At 42.6% G+C, this 17569-nt stretch overlaps 2 protein-coding genes across 2 annotated transcripts; one reads left to right on the top strand and one right to left on the bottom strand.

The window, feature by feature from the left end:
• Positions 1–564: 564 nt before the first annotated feature.
• mycbpap (mycbp associated protein) lies at positions 565–12924 on the bottom strand. The gene is given in 19 exon segments (XM_030056203.1): positions 565–648; positions 836–1006; positions 3122–3264; positions 3361–3484; positions 3583–3768; positions 4313–4411; positions 5365–5511; positions 5986–6173; positions 6323–6515; positions 7052–7160; positions 7368–7489; positions 9037–9117; positions 9218–9397; positions 9615–9730; positions 10543–10726; positions 10924–11030; positions 11356–11512; positions 11850–11893; positions 12879–12924. Coding segments are annotated over 19 exon segments (2481 nt in total).
• A 1189-nt stretch (positions 12925–14113) lies between these two features.
• On the top strand, positions 14114–15672 carry rasd2b (RASD family member 2b). The gene is made up of 2 exons (XM_030056190.1): positions 14114–14741; positions 14978–15672. The coding sequence occupies exons 1-2, from the start codon at positions 14114–14116 to the stop codon at positions 15520–15522; spliced, it is 1173 nt and encodes a 390-aa protein (XP_029912050.1). The 3' UTR covers positions 15523–15672.
• Positions 15673–17569: the final 1897 nt, after the last annotated feature.

Below are 17569 nucleotides of genomic sequence, written 5' to 3'. Positions count from 1 at the left end.
CATAGGACATGGATTAGCCACGGTGCACAGCCGCTCACTCACTCCCTCTCTCACTCAGGCACCCCATCACACGCATACCGGCAGCCGCAGGCACGCAGAGCACACACAGCATACACAACTGGGAGCGAAAGAGAGGCGGGGTCGGGAGCGCGTCGTTTGCAGAGTCAGCGGTAGTGTTAACCCACTACTCTCCGATAGCGTGTGTGTGTGTGTGTGTGTGTGTGTGTGTGTGTGTGTGTGTGTGTGTGTGTGTGTGTGTGTGTGTCTGCGTGGTAGTGGTGGTGGCGGTGTGGGTTAATAAAAGTTGTCCTGGGCACATATCTACTGTATGGAGCACATCAGACAGATTTATTGATTTTGTTGTAACAGTAACAACATACAATGTGACACAAAAGTTGTTCAGCTTTATTAACTGGTGTTACAGCTTTGTAGTGGCTCCTGTGTGCCTGTTAATGTAGAATGGTGTGTGTTTGTGCTTGTGTGTGTGTGTGTGTGTGTGTGTGTGTGTGTGTGTGTGTGTGTGTGTGTGTGTGTGTCCGCTATCCTGTCAGCTAAAGGAACCATTCACAGATCAGGTTCCTGTCCCTCTTTGATCTCATCTGCCAGGTCACACAGGTTGTCCACCAGGTCTTCCATCAGAACATAAACCTGACAGATAGATAGATAGATAGATAGATAGGTCAAGGAAAACCATATATACTCTGCCATCAAACTGCATCTTTTTGTCAGTTGAGCCTACAGTAAACAGTCTTCGTCACTTCAATCAACTCTTTGCAATTTTGCATCGTGCGCATTTAAATTAAAAAAGTGGGATGAAAATAATGAAAACACTAACCGTTTGGTGCAGGCAGCTCCTGTATTTGTTCATCACCTCCTCCTGGACATTGGGGTCTGGGGTCTCAGGTCCGTCATCAATCAGTGAGGACTCTTTAGCCAGCTCTTTCCCTTCCTTTCCCCCTGGATGCTTCACAGGTTCTTCCCCTTTTCTACCCAACTTCTTGCGGTCCTGTTCACAGGATGGACAGATGACAGAAATACAGACAGAGAGGGAGAGAGAGAGAAAGAGAGATAGAGAGAGAGAGAGAAAGAGAGAGAAAGAGAGAGAGAGAGAGGAAAAGGGAGAGATTAGCATATTTTAGTGATGAGATAAGACTAAAGTGGGCGTTCTTATTGTACAATGCATGATGTTAGCATATTCCACAATGAAATTTGCAGCTACTGCATAATTCAAGGAGTTCATGTTGTTGATGTACTGTACTGCTTAAGCTGCTGTCCAGATTTCGCTCGCTGAGTTTGTATGTGTGTGTGTGTGCGTGTGTGTGTGTGTGTGTGTGTGTGTCGCAGATGGCTAAGTCTGGTGCAGGTGCCATCAGTTCACACCCTGGACACACAGTTGGAGAGCAGGTGCACATTTTTACATGGTGTTCTGTTACCATGGTACCCAGTGACTAATAGGCTCTACCCCAACTATGACTCAACCATCAGAGAGAGAGGAGAAAATCACTCAGCAAAATATACAGTGATGAAGAGAGATACTGAGAACACTGTCTGTTATGAGTGTCAAAACCACTGGCAAAGACTTTGAAATGAAGCAGCTCCATCAACACCTACACCTGGCAATGAACCACTGAGATGAAAATCAGATTCAGCATTAGGATAACTCCAAAATGGAAGCATGGAGACTAGAATGGGTATTGAAATAAACTTATTGAAATAAATTTGCAAACTAAAAACAAACAAATAAATTACATTGCTGTTTTGTGGTGTCTACAGGTATGAGAGAATTTAACTTAATGCCTCTTAAGATCTTTGAAAGACAATTTGTGATGAAATCTAAGGTGTGCTCATGATCCTTGTCTTATTCAAATAAAACAGAACTTGAATGGAGTAGAATGGGCATTGAACTATTTTCATTTGGATAGTACAAAATAAAATGACACATTTGTTTAGTTGTTATACTAAAAACGCATGTATAGGGCAGTAAAGTGTATCACACTCGCTTGTTGACCGAGAAGATATGTTGTGCTGTGGCTGCTTGTTCAAAACAATAAATACATGGCAACAGCTCTTTGTGACAGCAATGATTCACATAAAAATGGCTGCCGCTCCGACCATCCTGTTATGTTGATTTCAATAAAAAGGTCTGTTCTACTCAAATTCAAGGTCTATGTGAAATAAGTATTGCCATGTCAATGTAGGCTCAATGTTATACATTTAGTCACATGAGGAGGTAAGTTTTAGTTTGGAATATGGTCGGTTATCAACTTAATGATTCTATGAACTTTTATTATAATGACTTTATCTGGGGAAGATAACAATTAGACTAAATTATTTATTACAGTGCTAAGCTGGTGCTGTAACAAATCCAATATTACTCTTTTCCACAGAAATCAGGTGTAAAGTAAGCTGGATTAATTTGCAAAGGGCATTTTCCCTACGGAGCAGGTAAGTGTAAGGGCAAGCATTAGATTCACTGGTACGTTTAGAGTTTTACAACATCAGAAATGCTGTTTTGATGCAATGATCTGAAATTACATAAGGATAAGGATAAGGAGATAAGGATATCCTTACATACATAAAATGTTTATGCTGAAATTAAGACCCCATACATTCAATTGTAAGACTACATAAAGACTGGTTGTCTTGCCTTGTCAGTTTCAATCCAAAAATATGGATTTTTATGCAGCTGTGGTGCTTTTGAGTGATAACTATATTTGTATTTTCTCTTGCACTGGTGGTTAATTTGCACCACTGCTAAATTAATACATTGGAAACTCTGGTCCCCTCCCATATTCACTGTGAAGTGAAAAAACTGACTTGGGAAGGGCTGGCTTTGTGGACTGGTTGAAACTGTGAAGAGTGGATGTGGAATGTCAGTCTAACCGTTTTCAGCTGGTTCACACACTCTGAACTGTCCATACACACACTTTATGATCAACATGTGTCAGAATCTGCTGCCCCTCAGTGGCTTGATCCAGTATGTGTCTTATTGTTGACACATTTAAGTCAGCTACACAGAAGACATACATGTTCTCTCTTTCACCCTCTCTCTCTCTCTCTCAAACACACACACACACACACCAACACACACACAGTATAATAATACACACCTTCATCTTACCTCCACTGATTTCGCCCTTGCTGATGACTTAGATTCTGGTGTTTTGTCATCCTTTTCTCTTACACTCCCTCTACTCTTCGCCTTTGCAGTTGCTTCTCCCTTTGTCTCACTCTTCTCATCTTTCTTTGTACAATCCGCCAAAACTAGAATTCAGTCACATTGTAATAATCAGTACACATATCATATATTCACCGATCAGTATTAAGAACATGGTGCATGTGTGTGTCTGTGAAACATACTGGGGTCATTGATTGGGGGTTCTTGAATTTCTTGGGTCCATGTGTCTGTCTCTGGTAGGCCCAGCTGGTGTCTGAGCCTCATAGCCTCACCAGCCAGTTTATCCAGCAGCCTCCCCCACAACTGCTGCCTGCAGGGGGCAGCACACAATTCACAAGCTGACAACACTCTATATCTGAGGGTGTGCAACTGTGCGTGTGTGAGAGACTGTGCTTGATTCATACACTTAGTAATCAGTCGTGTGTGTGATTGTGTGGATTCATGCCTCACCCTATAGTTGCTATCATCAAAGGGATATGTGTGAGCAGAGGCTGAGAGAGCTCCAGAATCAGGGAGTTGAGCTTGGACAGACCCTGCTCTCTGGTGAGGGTGCCCTCTGCTGACTCATGCTCTGGCAGGGACAAAACCACCTGAAAGGAACAGTTCAAATTTAGTCATTTTGTCTGCTCACCCTCATGTCAGTTTAAACACTGATGAATTTTGTATATGCATGTCTGCCAGCGCTGCTCCATACCCGCTCTGTGGTTCTGTAGATTACCAAAACAGCAAAAATGACTACAAAATTATTGCAGAGCATAATCCAGGTGTTCTGAAATCAAATTATTGTACTGTGGCTCCAAATGCTTGATATTTACTTGTAATGGGAAAAGATGAATGGATAAATCTACCATGTTTCTTGTGTCAGTGTTGTATGGTAAATTATTTACTTTTTCGCAAGAGAATGCAGAGACAACACAATTCAAAGTGTTTTTTTTTTTTTTTTCATTTCAGTTTAATTCTGGGTAAATACATAAGGTAGTGACAGTGACGACTAAAAGGAAAAGAGATAAGGAGTGATGCCACAGTATTTTATGGGCCAGAATTCAGAGGGGTTCCATGAGGCACTAGAAAACATACACAGCTATATTTTATGCAGTTTTATTTATGTTATCAAGTGTCATTTTGGCAAGTTACCTGTCTGAGTGTATCCCCCGAGAGGTCCCAGCTGTGTCCTGGATTGACTTCCTGCCACAGTCTCTTTAGTGCCTCCACTGGTTCATGAAGATATTGCAGCTTAAAAAAAAAATAAGAGTGAGTGCATGTGTACGTGCAAAGAGAATCTTACCCAGCAGAATGAAAGAAGTGTTAACATGTGACCACAAGACTCCTCTGAACACAAATTATTGTCACACAACGGGATAATAATCATAATAGCGGAGATGTGTGTCATCCTTTTTACCTACTCAACGGAGGTGTAGAGAGATGTGTGTCATCTTTTGTGTTGCTAGAACATACTCACGTGAAAGACCCTCTAAGCTGTAATGGTCCTAACAGTTGGTAATGACAGATGTGACTTTTTTGTCCTCCATTTATCCCAATTATAGGTTATAATGCCCGATTTCAAAAGAGGATATTGCACTCTCTACTTTGTTTTTTAATAGATACTTTTGAGTGTGTGCACCACTTCTCTCTCATGTCTATGGGCAATTAAGACAGGCATGTTCCATATTCAATAAACCAATCTAATCAGCCATCCAATTAACCCAGTTATAGGCAACAAAGGCTAAATTGTGTAGTGTGACTGGCTTAAGATATTAGTAGTTGTAAGATATTATTAGTTAATGAGATAATAAGAATTATTATGGCAATAACATAATTTGGTGTACTAAATGAATGTGGACTCACACAGGATCTCAGTTGGGTAGGCAGTGCCATAATGGACTCATCATGAAGGGGTCATCTTACTTTTAACAAGGTAGTGAGACTATGCCAGCAAAGAAGCTTTGCCAGCAAAGAAAATGGGGTTATTCAGAGCTATAATGGCTAATATGTCTCAAATGCCCAACCAAACTGAGGGAGAGATTAATGCCGTCATTATGATCTGTTTTATAGGGTCATACTGTGTAGGCAATGCTGTGGCCCTAAGAAGACATTTTACAAACAATATACATCACTTCACTTGTCACTAAGAAAAATTGAGATGCTTATGGAAAATTCATTGTGGTGCATCTACTACTACTATTTACCTTGGGATTTTTGCTGATGAACTTGTGTTCTTCAGTGATGTAGAGCTCTGCAGGAGAGCTGGGTCTCTCTGGGGTCTGGACCCCTCGCAGCACATCGTGCACTATTGACCGACACATTTTTAGCACCACCTTCTTCTCCAGCTCCCTCTGCAGTCACACACCAAAACACCCACCCACAACCATGTCCACGCATACAAACACACAGAAACACAATTATGTAAGGGTTCATTCAGTTCATGTGTGCATGTGTGTTTCACAGACACATGCACGCAGGGCACGAAATAAGGGGGAGCTAAGGGGAGCTCTGCTCCCCTAGTAGTGACATGAGCTCCCCTGGCTGGAAACACTGTGAAATTTTGGGGGAGCCGTGCCTGCTCAGTGCCAGCCAGCACTGCACGGTGTGCATGACCACCCGGTCAGGTCTGCCGGATCTGGTTGATTATTATTATCAGTTGATTATTGATTGTGCAATGCTGCGATCAGCAGTTTATCGCGCTGTGCGCATCAAACGATTTTGCAGAAGCAGGAGGACGGCATGATTTACGTCGTACGCCGCACACCGTGGTATAATTCGCACACTGCATGCACGCACACACTCATACCACTTTAACAATTCAGTACCTCTATGTCCAGTTGCTGGTCTGCAGTCTTGTCATGGTACAGTGCCACTCCCCTCAAGATAACCTGCATAGAGGCTCCTCTCAGCAGCACAGGGTGGGTGTTAAGCTGCCATATCTCACTCTTGATGCCTGGCACCTCTGACTTGAATATAAACTCCACCTGTTTGGTATCACCAGGAAGGATCACACCTACAGAATGGATTGTGGAAAGACATATTGAGAGCTGGCTGATAGATAGAAAGGTTGGGCATAAGTTAAAATAACAAACAATTTTTATGCAAGAGTGTTTGCTGCAGGTGTATGTGGGTTTGTGTGTGTGTGTGCCTGTGAGTATGTACCAGCTGAGGAGTTGAAGTAGAAGTGTGGAGAGGTTGTTTGTGACCGTAGGTCAGGAAAGCTGTGTGGCAGAGGCAGCTGCTGCCAGGTGTAGTAAATGGCAGTGCTACCCTCGTTGTGCAGATCCAGGTGGGACGAGGCTCTTTGACCAACCAGAGCCTCAAAGTTTATCCTAGCACTGATTCCCACCTCTCCCTAAGATGGAGGATGATGAAGAATAAGATAAATCAAAGTGTTAAACTATCCATCATACCATCTGCATAGAGTTGTGTGTGACAGATCTAGATTCTAGACCCTGAGTTTGTGTGTTTTGTATGTGTCTGTATTAAGGATGTTTTGCTATAACGTGATAAAATAAGTCTCCTTGTGTCATTTACCCAAGACGCCTCTCTCTCATGGCCACGGCACTAATCATCCATAATGAATTTGATATCTTTATGTTGTGTAACATATAACATATGGCATTGATTATGTTATTATTGTATTGCAAACAGTTTATAGTGCTGAAAAAATAACATAAAACATGGTGAAATTATTTCAACGAGTGTCAGCAATCATTTAACATGTTCAGCACAGTTCAACAACACTAACGATTTTTTTTAATTTCATTTTGTCCCATCTCTAGTTTGTACAGTACCTACAGTATATTATCAAATGACCCATCCACTGGGACTGTTGTTCACATTCTTTTGGAGCTGAGTGTGAAGTGCTGTATTAAGGTCATTCTGTACCTGATAAGAGGTGGAGCTACCAGTCCAGTGAGCTGCCTGACCACAGAACCTCAAGGCAGGAATCAGCAGTGCATCCAACACAGCGTGGTCACACTGAGCCAATGGATCACTGAGGACAGGACATGACTGCATTACCACTCAGTCTGACAGTCAGACTGTCAGTCAAAAAGGCAATTAGGCAGTTAGAGGGTTAGTCAGTCAGTTTGTCCACAAGTTTACTCAGTAGTACTCAGTTAGTCAGTGACTCACTCAGGTAGTTAGTCAGGCTTTTAGTCATTTAGCTAATAAATCAGTTCACCATTTACTGATATCTTACAGGCTCTCCTGCTGCATCCTGTTCTGCTCCTTCTCTTCTTCCTCCACCAGTAAAGGACTGCGACACACTGTGACAGAAGTGAATGGCTTGCCAGAACCAATCACCTCCAATCCATCAATGTCCTTTGATAAGACATACATGAGGGGTGAGGTACACACACATACAGAATTTTGGTACTTGCAATTGTTATGTAATATTCTCTTGCGCTCGGATTAGAGCTTGTCACGAAGATCCTGAAATACTGCACTCAATGCACTGTTCAATCTGACATCAATAGAAATGTCCTGTCCATTCACCTCCAATAAGCACAGCTACATAAGACAAAATTAGGGGTCTTATAAAACCTACCATGTGGCAAAAGAAGGTGGAACAGGTTGTCCAGGTTCGACTGACAAAGACAGCTTATCTATCTATCTATCAATGACATGTCGTCACTTTTGCAGACCCTCTCAACTGTGTAAATCCCCCAAATGTCATCCCTTACTCTTTTTTAGTAAGGACAGAGAAGACTTGGAGTGAACATCGAGTGCCCACTGCACTGTGGGATAGGCAATGCTAAACAAGTGACATAAATCCAGGAGGCCTCCATCATTCTGCACACCAACCAACCGTTCCTGCTTTCCTCTTTTCAAACGTATCCACACTTCACAGTACTACCAGAAATTCAATTTTCCCTCACCACTCTCATTCACTTAGCACCGCTGAGTTTACCTCTTTTCTCTCTTTATCTCGTCCCATCCCCCTCTCACTCGTGCTTTGCACATCTGTCACGAAACCACGGGTTAGCCTGCTGCCAACAGGACGAGCTGTCTCTGCCTGCCTGTTTGTCAGCAGGTACTTCAAACCCAAAATCACCTCAGCATCACATTAACCACAGATAAGACAGAACACACTGCTACCATTTTCTGTTATATCACTGCCACAGGTGTGTAAGTGTGTAACAGAGTGTGACAGAGAGGTGTCGGAGGGTTTGGTGAGGGGGTGGAGCAGGGGGAGTATGAGGGAGGGACTGAGAGAAACAAAGAGAAAGACGTAATTTGAATAAACCTTTCCATAATCAGCACCTGTTACTCGAGGTGTTAATGAGGTTTAATGGGCACTGGCTGTGCGGAGCAGTGTACATTTCCGTATGTGTGTGTGTGTGTGTGTGTGTGTGTGTGACAGAACTGGCTGTGCCCCAGGACCCCACTGTGATAGAGTTATTGTAATGCTGAGAGCAGTTGGACAAGTCTGTTTCCTTCTCTTGGGCTCTGTTACCCTACAAACCACAGCATGGTTTATGGCTGAACACGCGCCAGATTTCATAACTGTACCCTCTGTGTGTATATGTGCATGAGGGTTGTTTGTGGAAGTGCTCTATTATCTCTTATGCATGTGCATATTTCTGTTTTACAGGTATATGATGTATTTGTAAACAGTGAATTTACAATCAGCTGTGTATGTGTGCTTGCGTGCATGTTTGTCCTCCCTGTGTAGCTTGTTCCTTGTACAGAACAGCTAGGTACAGTGTGACCCTGGCTGGGTGATCACAGGCAGGTTGAGAAGATCCAGACTAAATGAGGGCCACTAGCCAGCACCAGTAGTAATAATATGTTAATACCTGCGATGTGTATGTATTCTATTGAACTTAAGCCTAAAAAGCGATAAAGGGTCACTGAACTCAAATTACCGGCTTTTGGAAGTTAATGTCCTTTAGAACCTCTCTGAGCTCCTGGAGTTGTTTTTGCAGGTACAGACTCCGGTCCCAGGTCTGCATGGATGGATGTTGTCCCTCAGCACACATGTTTCCTACATGAAGGTATGTTTTCCCATGGAGAGAAATGTTTATCTCCTAGAAAGGCTGTATGCACATTTGTATGTGCGTGTGCAGGTCTCATACCTGACTCCTGGCATATGCTGCGTGGTTGTCCTACATGTACAACAGGCTCTTGCTTGCCTTGCTGTGTCTGAGTCAGGGTGCTTGTGATGCCACTCAGCTCATCTCCAAAGCGCTGGGGCACACTCCAGAATTCACTGCCCACACGGTAACCCTACAACATAGAAATATAGACTCACACAAACTTACACAATAAGAAACCAAATGAGTCATGAAAAACCAAAGGAGAGAGTGATAGGGAGACATAAGCGTGTTTTACAGTGGAGCTGAGAGGGAAGGGAGTGTTAGTGAACTGGAACAAGGAATTGAAGAAATATAACATTATTCAGACACTGAGGCAGATGCTTAGAGATGCAATAGCGATGTCATACATATCCAGAGTGTATGACTGGCAGGACTTGATTCAAAAGGTCTTTCTGCTCCTGAGTTTCTCTGAAATGGTTGACTTGGTTCATCAGTAAGTTCTCCACTGGCCTTTGGAGCACACCTATTTTGGGGGAAATAGACAGATAAACAAAATTATAGACACATAGATAGGAAAAACGTAGAAGGGAGAGAGAGACCGAAAGATAATAAGACAGTGCTTTGCAAGCTAACCCCATGATTTACTAGAGCTGGCACAAACCAGCTACATGCGCTGAAAAATACGGGGCACAAATATTACCAGTGTAGCAAATGATTTACTAATAGCTGATATTTAAATGAGCTCTGCTGCAATTTTGGTGTAATTAACCAGCTTTCTGGCTGACACCTAAAATACATATTGATCAGTTCTAATCATTATTATTATTTTTCAAGCAAGGGAGGAATTTTCAATATATTTGCATGGAATTTTAAATACAGAATACTGGGAATTAGTTTAAATACCTTTTTCTAATGTAGTGTATCTATGCAATATAAATATTTATATGGTGTTTTGCCAGCATATTAAGATGTTCATACAGACTACACAGTTTTGATATCATAGCTTGTAATGTTTTAATTGCTGTGAGTCCTCCAGTGATGTCTCACATGGTGTGATACTCTGAGGAACACTTCTGATGAACACTGCAGGAACCACAGTAGTTGAAACATGTCAAAGTGTGACATCAATGCAGTCTGTACATTAGAACATTTTAATATACTAAAACTCAGACTAAATGAACCTCTTTGGAGTATTCTGGTGTTTTGACAGCAAAAATATGGCAAGGTCACTATCATGTCAGCTTTGACATGCCAGTGTCTGTGCACACAATAAAGTTTTAATGCGACTGTAAATATTTTTTTCTCTGCTGCAGGTTGTTGCAGTCTTGAACGTACTAGATAAGAAGTCCTGCTGGTGTCGGCGCTGCCTTATATGTAAACGCCAGTTCTGCAGGGCATTGCTCTGAATGTCTCTGTGGCCACAAGGGGCCCTGAGGCATTTCTCCCCAGCTTCAGTATGCTCTCCCCCTGATGCCTCAGACAGATGTCCTCTGTGGGACTCTGGTATCCGCATCACCAGCTGGAGGCAGAGAGAGAAGGTTGGTTTACACAATGCAAGGGAAACTTTCTGTATTTAGATTTGGAATATGTATTTTTACAGATATATTATATATTATATATATTATATATATTTACAGAAATTATGAAAACATTATTGAGTTAATGGTTTTTCATTTTACATGTTGACACTTTGTCTATCCAAGTGCCACAGCACACCTCTGTCTCTCCCCTGGCCTCTAGGTAACTTCTGAAGTCCTCCAGACTGCCTAGGATGCTGTGTGGCAGAACCATCCCTTGGCAATCAAAACGAGGGCCTCCGGGTCCTGAGGAGAACAATATGGGAACAGTAACACCAGCCTGGGTCTAAACAATTCGTTTGTACTCTGATAAATGAGCTGGCCTTCATGTTGATTATTACTGTTCATTCATTCCATAGCTTATTTTCTTCCAAATCAACTAAATCAATCTGCTAAATAAATAAAAAGAATGAACTGCTCTTACTTTGGCCTTTGTTGATATGAAATAATACGCTTTGAATCAATTCATTCACTATCCTTAAACAAAAACAAGGTTGTGGTGATCTAATAGGATAACTATTACTTGCACCTAAATAATGTTAAAGTAACTGTTCATCTCAGTTCATCTCACCTGTGTAGTCCAGAGGCTGAGAGTCACTGTCAAAAGATCCTGGACCAGCCCCTAGCACTGCATTTCTAACTTCATCGGCAGACCTTGTCTTCCGCACTGGGACTCGAGTCATGACCACAGGCTTCTGAGGGTTTTTGGGTGGCTTTGGTACATGAAGCTGCACTCATAAACACATAATCAGTTACACTCACAGCTACTTCTAATTTGTAGGGTAGCTGTTTTAATATTGTTGTTAATTCCATTTGGATGAGCCTGATAAGCCTTTTTAATTCATGTATTTTTTTCTAGCACAATATGTAACCTTACTGTTGCACTAGTACTAGTCCTACCAGCACATATTCATTGTTTAAAGCACATCTTTGAAACAAAGAAAACAAGTGAGCCCCATTCTGTCTTAAATTTGGAACAAAAGGACAAGTTAACTTTCCTGATGTCGTTTGAGTGAATGGCCTGAGCCTGGATATCCCCCCATTGATAGTAGAGTTACCACTCACATGAGAGAATGACAAAACTTTGGATGTTTCTAGCTTCCTCTTCTCTGGAGGGGCAGAACAGAAGAGAAACACATTACTATTAAATGACGGACATAAATATGTGTGTGTGTGTGTGTGTGTGTGGGGGGGGGGGGGGGGGGGGGGGGCGGGGGGCTTTTTATCCATAGATAATAGAATTTTATAACTCACACAAACACACACTCACAAACACAGAGACATACAGATAATGGATTACTATGAGATAATGATTCATGTTGCATCACTCACTGATCCCCTGATTTTAACAGAAACACAAGCGCTACATTATGCACTATGCTCTCTCTTTCTCTCTCTCTCTCAAACACACACACACGCACACACACACACACACACACACACACTCATAGAGAGAGAGAGAGAGAGAGAGAGAGAGAGAGAGAGAGAGAGACAGGGGGGTCAGACTGGAACACTGAAACTCTTATGCAATTCTCATCATTTCTCCAGCCTGGCCTAATTATGGTTTCCATGGCCACAAAACAATGACTCATTAGTACTTCATCCTGAGCTTTTGCATGTTTTTTCTCTCCCCTGCCTCTGTGTTTTCAGTCAGTCTGTAAACAGTCTTGTGTAATTTGAAATGAGTGCCTTGACCTGCTGAAGATGATGAGGTTTCTTGCTCTCACCTGGGCCCGCTAAAAGCTTTTACATCCTTCAAACTTCATAGACATAAAACCTAACGCTATTCACCTGTCTTCTGAAAGACATTTGCGTGTGTATGTGTGTGTGTGTGTGTGTGTGTGTGTGTGTGTGTGTGTGTGTGTGTGTATTTGAAGTGTGTCATACTGTCACAGTCACAGAATACTAAGTATCCACCTATTCTCAATTAGTGAGTAGCTCATAGTCCAACTATGTTAGGTGGAGGGGTCACAGTGTGCATTGCAGCTTTGCACTGTCTGTGCGGAGGAGAGAAACAGAGACAGACATGTTGAGACAGACGGGCAGAGACACAGACAAACAGTAGCCTACACAGAGACACAGGCTTTAACTAACCTGGAGCGCTTTGAACTCTTGACTCCTTTCCAGCGGCCTTGGCCATTTTACCAGCGCGTAATGTTACGGACGGCTAACGTTAGCTACGGTGCTAACTGCAGCAGGCGCCGCTGCCTTTACCTTGAGTTCAGTGTTATGCGTTGTCTATAAGCCAGCAGTTAGTCTAGAGCTTCACATGACATGTAACGTAATGCTTCTATATTATCCTGTCAGTCTTACTTGTGAGATATAACTTTTCATTCGGCTAAGTTTAGAGTTTGCTCGCTGCTTCTCTCCATCTCCCACTTTTCTTTGCTGCTCTTCCGTAACCATGGCAACGGACGCCTCTGCGGTTTGTCAAAGACTCAAGGACACACACACACTCACTGGAGGAAACACCGCTCACCTGGTTGCAGGAAAGCGGCATAAACCAAATGCAGACTCAAGAATCTAGCTTTATCTGGGAATCAAGAGGGAATACGTGCTGCATGCCTTTCTTTCTTTCTTTCTTTCTTTCTTTCTTTCTTTCTTTCTTTCTTTCTTTCTTTCTCTTTTTATTCTGGTTTTATATCTTCTCCCCTGCCTATTCATCTGTTTAGGCCCACTGTTGGATATCTGACTAGGTCTAAAATGGACATTCACACCTCGGCTATAGCTAGAATAAATGTTATGTAGTCGGTTACAATCTATATGGAAATAGGCTACCATTATGTAGCCTAGTGTACAGTCTATTCTGTAACTTTGGGCCTCACAGACATCCTATTATCCTATCATGATAATTAAGTGTGTCTGGTAATTTCAATACAGCCTAGACTAATACTGAAGGACAGATTAAATGGACAGGTCATTATATTCCCCCTACCCAGTGGATGGGCCAATGTTATCTTTAAGAGCATCTCCGTGTTTAGCACCAGTGATGAAAGACCTCGCCTACAGACCAGAAATACAATATATGTTCTAGACTAAAATTTATAACCATGTGAAAATATGCTTTCCAAATCCCAAGCAGTTAGAGACTCTGTGTTCTCCTGGAGAACACAACAATCTCTCTTCTAAATCAGCACTTGGCTGCTGAGACAGACAAGAACCTGGTGGTGACGTGGGGGGACCACGGGATTCAGGATAGCCTATATAAAGGCAACCGGTGGGTATCAACCTCCGTGCCAAAGAGAAGCAGCAGCATGAAACGTCAGGGTACATACACTGCCCACTTTGCTGCACGGAATCACTGGCCAAGCTCGTCATCTCTCAAGACGATGGAGCCGAGCAGCATCTCCAACAGCTCACAGAATACAACCATCTCTGTCCCGCGTCACCTCGGCTGCTCGACCCTCGATGTACCCCATTTCCACGGGAACAGGGACGGGCAGTGTGCCGGTTCCTCCAAGGTCTTATTTGCGTGCAAAAACGCCTCGCAACACTTGAGCTCATCTGGAATTAAAGCAGGTGTGGGGCTACTTAAAGTGGCCACCTCACAGTGGAAACAAGAGAAGAAGACGCGCTCAGGGGCAGCTATCAGGCAAGTGTCCTCACCCTCCAGCAGCTATCCCTGCAAGAAGTCCCCGCTAGATCAGCTGGCAGCTCTGGTGCTCCATGGTCAAACTCGGCTCCGACAACTTGGCCAGGAGCAGCGCCAAGACTCCTTGTGCTCCACCAAACCACAAAACTGTAAGCGCATTGTGGTTCTTGGTGCGCCACGGGTCGGAAAGACCTCCATCCTACGAAGGTACCTTCGGGACGGATTTGTGGAGGAGTACAAGCCCACTTCCGAGGATTTCCTTAGGAAACTGTTTCGTATCCGCGGGGAGACCTACCAAATAGACATCCTGGACGCATCAGGGGAAAGAAGCTTCCCAGCCAAGCGGCGGTTATCCATCCTTACCGGTGCGTAGTCTCTCATTGTTTAAATTAAATCTATTTTATCATCATGTAAATTAAATGTAGGCTACACTACGTAGGCTATTTGGTTAAATACAGATTATTCAGTAGGCTTTTTATATAATGCAACTGTCCAGGCGATCGGTGCGTAACCGAAAAGCTTCATGTGATCTCCCTGATGAAAACTGAGGTGTTGACATGTAGTCTAATCTGAGATATTTCCTTATTATATTTTTCCGCAGGTGATATTTTCCTGCTTGTATTCAGTTTGGACGACCGGCACTCCTTTGAGGAGGTATGCGCCCTGCGAGCGGAGATTCTGGCGGCTAAAACCAAGCTCATCAAATCCTCTGTGTCAGACCAGTGCGCAAAGCCACAGGTTCCTTTAGTGGTCTGCGCCAACAAGGTGGATCTCCCCCCGTCGGAAACAGAAATATCTCGGGCAGAGGTGCTCCAGGCCCTCGGTGAGGACTGCGCCTACTTTGAAACGTCCGCAAAGGACAGCACTAACCTGGAGAAACTTTTCGAGACTTTGGCAAAGCGAGGGGGGCTACCCACTGAAACTGGCCCGTCTCAGCACCGCAAGGTCTCCATCCGTTCATACCAGGCAATGCGGACAGGCCGTGTGACAGGGAAGGGGAGTCAGACGCCGGGCTGTGATGATCCCTGCGGCGCCTTGTATCCCCTGGCCCGTCGGCCGAGTTTCAGCACGGATCTCCGTCAAGTCATGGGGCCTAACGCGGCACGAAAGCCCGGTAAACGACTGGAAAAATGTCAGATTCAGTGAGAGACAACACGACAAACCGAACTGTTAAAGAGCTGATAAAACAACACATAGGCTAAAGTATGCATATTAAACACAAATGCATTGTGATTGTGTAGTGCGCATGGAATGATGATTTTAAAATAAAATAAAATAAAAAATTTTTTCATACCATATAAGGTTTGTTCGTTAATGTGGGAGACAACTCTGCGACAGTGTGTGCGAGCGAGTGAGGGAGGAAGGAAATGAGATTAATTTCTATGAACGACATCATTAGGCATGTCTCTCTGTTTATCTTTTAATTTCTGTTGTTTTTCCTTCATGTCCCTATGCTGTTTGTTTACATAATTACCTATTTTAAAGGTGTGTGTGTGTGTGTGTGTGTGTGTGTGTGTGTGTGTGTGTGTGTGTGTGTGTGTCACCACATACAGTAAAACTGTGGAGGAGAGAGTGGGAGGATGCTGAGTCAGGAATTTTCTATCTGTCTTGCATAACCTTTATTCAAATATCCACTTAGCACCTCTCTCTCTCTCTCTCTCTCTCTCTCTCTCTCTCTCTCTCTCTCTCTCTCTCTCAGTCTGTCTGTCTGCATCTCTCTTTCTTCCTGTGTGTGTGTGTGTGTGTGTGTGTGTGTGGTTGCCTTGATCTGAAACTGAGTTGGAGTCGTGACAGCCTGGGGCAGCCTACAGCCCAAACAACCACATTAACACTGGAGTTCTTCAGTCAGATAATGGTACGTGTTCACCCTCTGTTAAATCATAATATTAGTATTCAAAATGATAACTTACTCACTGACACAAACCTCTGCAGTTAACTCAATAGGTCCTCCATACACCTCAAAACCAATTTCCATGATTCTCAGAGAATTTGGTCAAAATTTTGAGAAGATGAACTATCATTCAAAGCTAAAGAAGTGGTAAGGTAAGGTAAATGAAGAGACACAAGGTTAGGGCCTACTTTCTTTTAATGACAGTAGATGATGATGATTATGATAATAAAATATTTTATTCAAAGAGCTTTTCTTAGTACTCAAAGATGTTTTACAGTAAAAAGAGATAAAAACTCATGAAATAATATAACAAAGAAAATAAGACGTATAGATTAAAACAACTATGGACTTTAACAACAATGACACAATTAAAGAGGCAAAAACATTTAATTTCCCCTAGTAAAGTTGGATGGCTCCAGAACATTTGAATCAGAATTCAACTTTATTAGTTACAACATGAAAAAAAATTGTTTGTCATCATCCAAGACAGAGCCAACGAGCATACTGTGTTTAATACAAATCAAAATATTTTTTTAAAAAGCATTGAAAAAGCATCTTAACCCACTAAAATGGCACATTTCTGGTATGACATACACTGTCATCTGGTGCTTTGGAGGCTGTGTGCAAAATCATGATTCCCCACTGACATTTTATAGCTCTATCAATACCTGCATCTTGTACCGCATCACTGAGCAGCATGGCAGCTGATAAGGTTTTTCCACACTGCTTGTTGTGTTTACCACTTATTCCAGTGTTTACAGCTTCAATTTACATAGCTCTCAATCAAGTATGTTATACTGACTCCAGGCACTAAAACATATTCACATTCAGATTAAATGAATTCCTTGACGAGGTGAGCCCTATTCTCAGAGAGGTTTAATCTGTTGTCTTGGGATGTAGCAAGTAATTGAAACTTTGAGGCAGCTATGGGCTCATTGGGTTCCCTATTATTTTCTATCAGACTAAGTTTTTAAATCTAACCTTTCTTGTTTGAAAAAAAAAATGTGCTTCAGAAGCTGGCATGCACCTGGTACATCTTTTTTAGAAAAGGTGTTAACTAAAGCCATATCCCTCCCACTCAGTTATTGCTGTTGGGCTTGTAGCTGTGGAACAGAGCTGAAGATGGAGAATCTTTCATTGGTCAAAAGCAAATGCAACATCGAGAGTGAATTTACATTTCACTTGTTATTGAAAAGGGGTTGGGATAGTAATGTTCACTGTGGTAGGCTGAAGTGGAGTGAAATGAAGTGTTCATTAAAAAAAAAATACAAATTAATATTCAGAAAAAAGGGTGTTTTATTT

The sequence above is a fragment of the Myripristis murdjan genome, chromosome 1 (genome assembly GCF_902150065.1).
Source record: "Myripristis murdjan chromosome 1, fMyrMur1.1, whole genome shotgun sequence".
Lineage (NCBI taxonomy): Eukaryota > Metazoa > Chordata > Actinopteri > Holocentriformes > Holocentridae > Myripristis > Myripristis murdjan.
The sequence above is the reverse complement of the archived record's forward strand: the minus strand, read 5'-3'. Positions and strand labels throughout refer to the sequence as shown.

What these genes read in the sequence shown, in the direction of transcription:
- rasd2b (XM_030056190.1), top strand. Translation starts at nt 14,114, where the DNA reads ATGGAGCCGAGCAGCATCTCCAACAGCTCACAGAATACAACCATCTCT. An exon ending in GCGGTTATCCATCCTTACCG is followed by an intron (nt 14,742 to 14,977) that starts GTGCGTAGTCTC and finishes ATTTTTCCGCAG; the next exon opens with GTGATATTTTCCTGCTTGTA.